Genomic DNA, 10457 nt, shown 5'->3' on the forward strand with positions numbered 1-10457 from the left:
TTTCGGGCCTAGACCCGAAACGTCAGCCTTCCTGCTCCTATGATGCTGCTTGGCCTGCTGTGTTCATCCAGCTGTACACCTTGTTGTCTCAGAGTCTAAAATGTTGTAACACATGTTGAAACCTATTCAACAATGTGCACACACGAATCAGTTTTCTCCTTTCCTGCCTACCCTTCTTCTTTAGGTTTACTTGGACATCTTCACTTGTGTTTATAACACTTGCAGAATGGCAAAAGCATAAATTACTGAAGTGAGTGACGATTTGTCCAACAAACATTAAACAATGCATCTGTTTACTATTGTAAATGAACTAATTAACACGAGTCACAGTCATAGAAACAGGCCCTTTGGTCCAACTCGTCCATGGTCACTAGGTTTCCTAAACTGAACTAGTCTCTTTTACCTGCATGAAGACCATATCCCTCTAAACCTGTCCTATCTACGTACCCGTTCAAACGTCTTTTATATGTCGTAATTGTACCCGCTTCTACCACTTCCTCTAGCAGCTCATTCCACAAATGCATCACCCTCTGCATGAAAAGGCTGCCCCTCAGGTCTCAAATCTTTCTCCTCCCACCTTATACCTATGCCCTTGAGATATGGATTCCCCTACTTGGGGAAAAAACCTTGGAAATTCACCTCACCCACAGCACAGAAAAAGACTCTTCAGCCCATCGTGGCCACACTGGTCAAAAACAAATCACGTAACTCTTATAAACCCACTTTTTCAGCACTTGACCCATCAACTTGCTCACAAGTACACATCTAAATACTCTTAAAAGTAACGAGGATTTCTACCTCTACCACACAGGCAGATTTCCAGATCCCCACCACCCTCTGGGTGAAAAGGTTTTTCATCATCTCTTCGAAAACTTCTGCCCCTTCCCTTAAACGTGCGCTTCCTGGTCATTGATCTCTCCATTGAGGACAGGACTTTCTTCCTGTCTACCCTATCAATGCCCCTCAATTTTGTGCAACTGAATCATATCTGCTAAGGAAAACAAGACCAGACTCTTCAATGTCATAACAAACTCTCCAGCCCAGGCAACATCCTGGTAAAGCTCCTGTGCACCTTCTCCAGTGCAATCATAGCTCTCCTATAATGTGGATTCCAGAACTGCACATATAACACTAACTTGTGGCCTAAACACTTTTTAACAATTCCAGCATAACGTTCCTGCTCTTAAAGAGAAAAGTATCCAGTATGCCTTCTTCACCACATTATCCACCAGCCCTGATACCTTAGGAGACTGGCATGCATGCACACCAAGGTCCCTCTGATCCTTGGTGCTTCCCAGGTCCTATTTTTCATCATGTATTCCTTTCTTTTATTAAGGATAGTCCCCTTCTTCTGTCTCCCTCTGTTGCAATTCTACCACCCCCACCCCTTTTTAACTACCTAAGGAATTGGGAAGGAGCCAGGTCACGACCTGGAACCATGTGGCAGGCGTGGGCCATGTCCTGCAGCAAAAGTGGATCAAGCGTGGGCCAGTGAGGCAGCAGCGGCAAGAGCAAGCCAGTGAGGCAGCCAAGAGTGGGCCAGTGAGGTAGCCCAGAGTGGGACACTGGCAGTGACAGTAGGCTGGAAAGCCCGAAGCTGGACTCTGGTGAAGGCATGTAGAGTGCTGGAAAGACCTCAATGGGACTGCAGCAATGGAAAGAAAAGTTGGATTCTCTCAAGTTGGTTTTTTTCTTATCTTATTCTAAGTTAATGTGAATGACGCCACGTGTGGTACACATTTTTCACAGTATATTTACGTTGAATACACGTGACAATAAGTGATTCAATTCAACTCAAAACTACACATTATTACAAACCAAATGGTGTTAGGTGAATGAAGTAGAGAAAAAAATTGAAGAAAAATTTCTTTTAAAATGCAAAATGATTTGGATAGGCATTTCAAAGAAACAGAAAATTAGAGGGGCCTTTTGGACCTTCAAGCCTGCTCAATCATTCAATATGTTCATTGCTGCTCTTATAACTTAGTATTATTCCTATTCTTGCTTTCTCCCTACACATAGGAACACAAGTAAACTATTCTGCCCATCAAGCCTGTACCACCGTTTAATGAGATCATTGTTGATCTGTGGCCTTGACCAATATCCCTTAATATATTTGCTCGGATTTAAAGTTAACAACTCATCCAGAATCTACTGCCATTTGTGGAAGTATATTCCAAACATCTCCCACCCGCTTATGTTGAAATGCTCCCTATCATCTCTCCTGAATGGTCTGGCCCTAATTCTCATATTATGTTGCCTATTTCTAGAATTCCCAACCAGTGGAAACATTTTCTTTTTATCTACCTTGCCTTTTCCTATTAATATCTTTAAGACTTTGATCAGATCACTTCTTAACCTTCTAACTATACCATTTGATCCCTTTAGCCTCAAGAACTATATTTAACTCCTTCTTGAAAATATATAATATTTTGACTTCACCTGAATTCTGTAGCAGAGAATTCTACAGCCTGACCACTCTGTCATTGAGGAAATTTCTCAGTGTCCCAATGGCCTAACCCATCTTCTTAAACTATGACCCCAGGCATGGGCATCCCAGTTATCTGGAACATCTTTCCTGCATTTACCTTGACTAGTTGTGTTAGAGTTTTATAGTTTTTATAACATCCTCCTTCATTCTTCTGAACTCCAGTGATTACACGAGCAAATTACTGGTGTTGGAATTTGAAGCGAAAACAAAATATGCTGGAGATCACAGCGGATCAGGCAGCATCCATGGAGAAAAAGCAAGCTAACATTGAGTCTTGATGATTCTTCAGAGTGTTCAGGTCTGATAAAGAGTCATCTAGACTCAAAACGTTAGTTTGCTTTCTCTCCATGGATGCTGCCTGACCTGCCGTGATCTCTAACATTCTCTTTTCAATCCACTGAACATAATCCTAACTGGTCTAGTTTCTTTACATATGTTAGTCTTGCCATCCCAGGAATCAAATCTGTTAAACCTTTGTTGATTGCCTTCCATAACCTTCCTCAGATAAAGGAGATCAAAGCTGCAAACAATACTTCAGCAGTGGTCTTACCAGGGTCCTGAACAATTTCAACAAAACACCCTTGCTCTTATACTCTCACCATGAAGGTCAACACATCATTTGCCTTCTTCACTGCCTGCTGTACTTGCATGCTTACTTTCAGCAATTGGCGTAGAGGTCACCCAGGTCTTGTTGCACTTCCCCCGTTTCCCAAAATATCAACATTGAGATAATAATATGCCTTCCTGCTTTCGATACCAAAGTGGTTAACCTTACATTCATCCACGGTATACTGCATCTGCTACGTATTTGCCCAAATCACACTGAAGCACAATGCTGCATCCGCCCACCCTGCTTTGTGTTGTCTATAAACATGAGGTATAACATTTAGTTCCCTCTAGGAGGTACTATGTTTGAAAGTACAGCTTCCTGTTTTGGGAAGCGGGAGAAAGATAGAGTACAGCAATCAAAACCAATGGAGGGTGCAAGACGGGAGAAATGACTGGAAGATATTTTACCTAACAAAATATGGTGAGGCTGTAGAAGTGAATGAGGACAAGAATGGTATGTGTCCAAAGTAGGCCCAGGCCAGAGAGAGCTGTGGATTAGGTAAAATACACAAAGGTTAGAGATTCATGAAGAAACTGTTTCAGAAATTTATTTTTTTTTAGGAGAGAAGCAACAGAATGAATGCTTCTACCACTCGATCAAGTCTTTTGGCAATGCCCTAAAATAGTTACTGCATGTGCACGTAAACAGACACAGTGAATGACCTGACACCTTTCTATTTGCTTTTCTACAATTCTGGTTATGAGGAAATGTTGAGCAGGAAAGCTCTCTAATACAGTCAGATTCATACCGCACGGCAACAGACCTTTCGGACCAACTTGTCCACGCCGAATATAACCCCAAACTAAACTGATTCCATCTGCCTGCTCTAGCCCATATCCCTTCAAACCTTTTCTGTTCATGTACTTATCCTAAAGTCTTTTAAAATGTTGTAACTGTGCCCACATCCACCATTTTGTCAAGAAGTTCATTCTACACATGAACCACCCTTCTGTGTAACCATTTGCTCCTCAAGTCTTTTTTTTAAAATCTCTCGCCTCTCACCTGAACACTGTAGCCCCTGGTCTTGAAACCCCCCATCCTATGGAAAAGACAACTACCATTAAATGTTTAGCACTCATTATTTTATGAACTTCTATAAGATCACTTCTCAATGTCCTATGCTCCAGTCAAAACAGTCCCAGTCTTAACAGTCTTTCTTTATAACTCAAACCTTCCATACCCAGCAACATCCTGGTAAATTTCTTCTGAACCCTCTCCAGCCTGATAATATCCTTCCTATAACTGGGTGACCAGAACTGGACACAGTATTCCAGAAGAGGCCTCACCAATGTCCTATACAACCTCAACATGACTTCCAACTCCTCTACTCATTGGTCTGAGCAATAAAGGCAAGCATGCCAAATTATTTTTTAACCATCCTGACGTGTGAAGCAAACTTCAAAGAATTATATACCTGAACCCCTAGGTCCCTCTGTTCTATAACACTACCCAAGGCCCTACCATTAATTGTATGAAGCCTACCCTTGTTAGTTGAACCAAAATGCAGTACTCTTTAAATAATACTTAATAGAGCAAGAAATTAAGTCTCAGTTGAATGTCTTACCAAAAAAAGTCATTTCTCACAAGGTTACAAAACATGGAAGGTAGTTGGAGCAGACTGAATAAACAAAGGGCATATGTAGGCAATTTGCTCATGACATTTCAGAGAGGAGGTAAAAGATCATGGTGCAGTTGACGTGGATGGAGGAGCTAACAATGGCAAAGGTAGAGACATCAATGGTTAAGAAGGATAGTGAACCAAAATTACAGTTATACAGCTTGTCATTGTTGCCACTGACTCAGGTTGATTCTCTCCACTACAAAGTCAATTTGAGGAAATTTGACACATACATTGCAAATAACATACAAGATTACGTGAAGTTAGCTGGCAATGGCATTTTATTTAAGAGGAGAAATAATGAGTTTTAGGATTGCTGGAAAAAGACATGCCGTTGAAACTTTTTAGAAGTTTTAATATTATGACAGTAGTTTTGAAACAGTCAGGAACAATTTCTAAAGAAAATGTCAATACTGTTGGCAAGACTAGGATCTAGAAAGGGCAACAGTTTAAGGAAGTTATAATAATGGTATTTTGTTATAATAACAACTTATTCAAGACTACCCTAAAGGCTGAATTTCAATACATCAAAACATTTTGGCAAAGGCTGAGTAATTATGGTAAAAACATACGAACAGTAACAATCATGTCATTACAAAAACAGACAAACAAATTCAGCAGGTTGACTGAGAAATGTTGAAATGGAGAATAAAAGGGTCAAACTGAATGAAAATAATAAAATTAAAAAAACAAAGCAGCACTTCTACATTACAAGGTACTGAAGTCTATGTAAACTTCAAGTACTTCGCTGAGAACCCAAATCATATAAGGAAAAGAACTACACCAGTATCTTTCAGCCCTGCATTTTACAGGGTCACATTTAATGAACTTGGAATTGCTTCGATTGATCTGGATGTAATAGGTGTAACCAATTCTGAAAATCAGCAGACTATAGAAGGGATTTTCCAAGCTTAATACAAACATTAACTTTCCATGTTTGTAGAATTTCAAGCTTTGAAACATGAACAGCAGTAGTTCAACTAATCTGGGCGACTTGCACGGATGCCACCCAGGCACAGCACATATGAACAAAGAACAGATGCAACCCAGCAGCATAGACCAACAACAGCTCACAGACAGTCTGAAACGATTGAGGGATCCGAGGATGAACACCCAATTATCTTTTTCTTAAAGCACGGCTATCTTACTGCTAGAGTATTACACCCAGGGCTCAAGGCTTCCATCTCAGTCAGGGCACGGAACATGTGCTCATGTCTACCGAAGTCTATTTGCATTGCATAAATTAGATTTAACTGGGTACTCTTAAAAGTGAGTGGGTTAATTTCAGTCAGCAAATGAGTTAGATGCACACAGTAAAGGCAGCTGGAGGAAGCTTTATGGTGTAAAAAGGAAAGAATTGAGTTTTGTTTTGAAAAGGTGACAGGTAGGATCGGGGGAAAATATTGGTGAAACTAGTTGCAATGATGAGTCTGAGATAGTGCAGACTTATAATGGAGGGCAAGAACAAACAGGAAAATCTGACTGCTGAGCTGGAAAAGCATCTTCAATTCAGACACATCTGGCAGTTGACAGCTATAGCACATACAGTTTAGTGTAGAGCCCCCACAATGAGTCCAAAGAGGTGGCTGTCCCATTAGGAAATTAAAATTCAGTACTTGCTGTTAGGGATGCGGACAATTACTAAACAGTTCAGAAACCAACAGGTAGTGAACAGAAGCAGAGGCGTCTCCAACAATTGTCCAATGAGATTTGGGAGGCGATGCTTTCCCTCCCTTAGGAGCAGAACTAAAATGTCCGTAAGAAATAGGAACAGAAGTAGGCCATTCGACTCCTTGAGCCTATTCCACCATTCAGGAGGATCATGGCTGTTCCAACATTCCTCACATTCACTTTCCTGCCCTTTTCCCCTAACTCTCAATTCCCCAACTGATCATCTGGTGAAAAGTTGCAGACCTGAAATGTTAAGTTTCTTTCTCCATTAACACTGCCTGACCTGCTGAGTATTTCCAGCATTTTGTTTTTATTTTAGAATGCTTAAAATAAGCAGGATGAAAAGCAAGAAATAGCTGGAAATGGAGCATAGGTTTTATCAGCAAACAAGATTCTAGAAGGAACAGAGCCTAGAGACAACAGTGGGGAATTATTAATTATGGAGAATTTAAGGGAGGTACAAAAGGACAGAGATCACAAGGGACAGAAAGGGGCAAATTTGAAAAATGCCACAGAATTAATGCTCATTCTGCAGGCCAAGCAAAGACTAAAGGTAAGTTCAAATAGAGAAAAGGATACAAAAGAAGTGGTGCTTGCAATGGTAATTACAATTTCAATTCCTTCTTCCAAACATCAAAACACAGATCAAAATCCATCCTGGAGAAGAGTACCACACTGCATTCATGTTGTTCAGCTGGGGGAATGTGTAGGCAGAAAGTGGTGTTGTCAGGAAACTTAGGAGGTGAAAGATAGGGAAATGAAAAGTTCATCCACTTAGGTTCAGAATTTAAAGCATTTTCGACTTGATAAAATTGTGAATTGAAAAGTGTGTTTGTAAGCAGTTTACATTTCACATGATGAGAGAGATGGGGAATGAGTAGCAACAGACTTGCGAGGAGAGTGAAAATGTCAGAGAACGTGGGGAAGCTCACTAGTGAAATCAAAGAAAACATGAACAGTGAAGGTGGGAATGGCAAATGGATTTCAGACTTGGGCCCCAAGGTACAACGAACATGGTTAGCCAGTCAAATTGCTGTCTGAAGCCAACACGAAGACGATGGACAAGTTTGAATCAAAACATCATTCACAAGTAGATAATTTTAAAATCAATTAGAAGATTGTTTTAATTTTGAAATGATCAGGGAATTAGTTTTTTTTTTTACTGTGAAGCGTTACTTGATGCTGTACTCCAGGAAATACATTATTTCAATATCATTAGGGCATTGATTACAGAATTTACTACAATTTCACATTAAAGTTGTACCTTAATGTTTTTTTAAATAACGTACTGAAGTTTCTAGAAGTTGAAATCTGAAATAACTATTAGATATACCTGTCACCAGTGTGACACCCTGTAAAATCCAAGACAGTTGAGATGCACAAATGATAAATTTTGCAAGATGAAAACCATCTTGAAGTATTGCCCTTTTGCTTATAATTTGAACCTGACTCTTAGAGAGGGGATTCTATTTTGTGGTAGGAAATTTAAGTTAATTTAACATGCTTTGTTACTAAAACAAACTAGTATAACTTGACCGACATTTAATTTTACTTTAAAATCAAAGACAATGAACTTTGCTAATCATGATGGAAACCTCTGAACTGACACCAGAAGTTGGTAGAATAAAGTACAAAGAACTCACTGCAGAAATGTGTTGAGAAAATGAAAATGTATTAAAACAACAACACTTCAGACTCCAACAAGGTGAGATAAACCTGAAAGCAACAAACTTTGCATCTACAATTCTCACCACAGTGGATCCTTAAACTGAACTGCATCCACATAAACAAATACAAAGCACAGATTTTGTACTTTTTAATATGAAGAGGGTGAAACAGAGTAGGAAGACATCGGAAGTTGCTATTATCCCACACAATTATGTGACTAATAAGTTAGTTCAGTTGGCTGGATGGCTGGTTTGTGACACAGAATAATGTCAAAACAAGATCCCCACACCAGTTGAGGCTACCATGAAGGTCCTTCCGTCTCAACTTCACCCCTTGCCTGAGGTGTAGGGACCTTCAGTTTAAACACACCACTAGTCATCTCTCATGACAGAGGAACCCTATGGTCCTCTGGGATTATGGCAATTTTACCTTTACCTAAAGATATAATGACAGGAAATAAATTCCTGGGGATATCAACAAAAGATTCATGAAGTAGAAAAAGAATACAGCTCTTCATATTTATGAAGACAAATAAAGGGAAACATAGAAAACTGCTCGTTAATGACACATGATGTTAATCAGTAAGACGACAATAATGGTGGAAAGTGTGAGCAGAGAAGTTGTAATCAATTAAGAGTTTTGTTTGACATAGAATATATTTACAACCTGCAACTGAGGTATGTATTATTCAGCCTCTACAGCTCTGGTCCAGAATATATAAAAGATGCACGTGCAGCAGGGTTGGGTTAGTGGAGTTTCCGCCTCACTCCCCTCCAACCCATGCGGCACCAGCCAGCTCTGTTACCTTCCCTCCTCCCTTCTCTACACCACCCTCCCGCTCTATCACTTACACATAGGGGCAGTCAACCCACCCTTCCCTTCCCTTCCCTTCCCTTCCTATGCACACAGATGCAGTCACCTCCCACACAGTCGCAGTTACCAAATCCCCTCCTACTACCCTCACACAAGGGTAGTGACTGCCTCTCCGCCGGTTCCCTTCCTTGTATTCACCGGGCGGATGGTCTTGTGTCGGCCGAGCCGCCCGCTGCCGCGGAGTTCTCACTCACCACAACGTGCGATCCGTTGAGCTTGAGGGGCTTGGGGCTGATGAGTGGGGACACCATGTACAGGAGCAGAACGAAGGCCACGATGAAGGCCCCGACTACCAGCAACATGACGAGCAGCAGCGGCCTCCAGCCTGAAAACTCACTCCACAGAGTAACACCCTCCTCCAGAAAAAACATTTAAACCAGTCGGCGAGCGCTCCCACTGATGGAGAGACGGAGAGGAGGAGCTGCGGTTAATGGAAAAGCCGCCAGCTAGAATAGCAAACAACATTAAAGTTCACAGCAAGACACGGGCGCTGTCAGCCGACGGCCAGGGTGGGGGGGGGGGGGGGGGGGGGGGGCGGGGGCCGTAGTGGGCTGAGGGTGTGGCCGAGCGCGTTAGAGCGCCGGTGGGTTGGGGGCGGGGTCAGGGGCGAAATGGGTAGGGTCGCAAGGCAAGTGGGCAGGTCTGGACGTGGCTGGGTGATGTCGGGGAAGGGTAAGGGTGGCGGCTGGCGGAGGTGGGAACGGAGCCAGAAGTGGGACCTAGCGAGCATGTGCCCGGTTTTGTAGACGGGGTGGGCGGAGCAGGAAAGAGGGAATGGCGTTTGAGGGGGTGAGGGGCGGTTAATGGCACATGCGCACTTCTCTCTGTCTAGGGAGCGCCGGAGGTCAGTTTTTATTTTAATCGGTTGATGAGTTACAGACTTCAAAGCGGCTGTATAGGTGTATTAATATTAAACAGGCGGTTGAATTACGTTTAAGTAAGTTTAATATTAAGGTTACAACGTTACTAGTTATTTTTAAATCAACTAGTTCACACAAGTGAAAAACACTTGTAGTGTTTGAACTTGGACCTTTTGTTTGATAGGTGAGAACATTAGCCCTGTTCCATAAAACTAAAATATCGGAAATTCATTTGTATGAGGCCTGAAGGTTATGTGTCTGTCTCGAGGCTGTTGATGCTGGTCACTATTTTGAAATCAAACAGCCCAACCAACTGATTCCCAACAAACAAACATAAGAGTCATACAGCACGGAAACAGACTTTCGGTCCAAACTGTCCATGCCAAACATAATCCAAACTAAATTAGTCTGAGATAGTAGGAACTGCAGATGCTGGAGAATCCGAGACAACAAGGTATAGGGCCGGATGAACACAGCAGGCCAAGCAGCATCATAGGAGCAGAGAGGCTGACGTTTCGGGCCTAGACCCTTCATCAGAAATTAGTCTGACCTGCCCACTCCTGACCCATATCCCTCTAAACCTTTCCTATTCATGTTCTTATTCAAATGTCTTGTAAACATTATAATTGTACCCACATCCATCACTTTCTCAGGAAGCTCATTCCA

At 41.8% G+C, this 10457-nt stretch overlaps 1 protein-coding gene across 2 annotated transcripts in view; it reads right to left on the reverse strand.

The window, feature by feature from the left end:
* The window catches only part of kdsr (3-ketodihydrosphingosine reductase), a 39023-nt gene extending 29390 nt beyond the window's left edge, over positions 1-9633 (reverse strand). For both annotated transcript variants that reach the window (XM_020529745.2, XM_048611556.1), the window contains exon 1: positions 9126-9633. In XM_020529745.2, coding sequence (XP_020385334.1) covers positions 9126-9302 — 177 coding nt within the window. In that variant the 5' untranslated portion in view covers positions 9303-9633. The remainder of the gene's footprint in view (positions 1-9125) is intronic.
* Between the last annotated feature and the right edge of the window lie 824 nt (positions 9634-10457).

Source organism: Rhincodon typus, chromosome 2 (assembly GCF_021869965.1).
Source record: "Rhincodon typus isolate 14 chromosome 2, sRhiTyp1.1, whole genome shotgun sequence".
NCBI lineage: Eukaryota > Metazoa > Chordata > Chondrichthyes > Orectolobiformes > Rhincodontidae > Rhincodon > Rhincodon typus.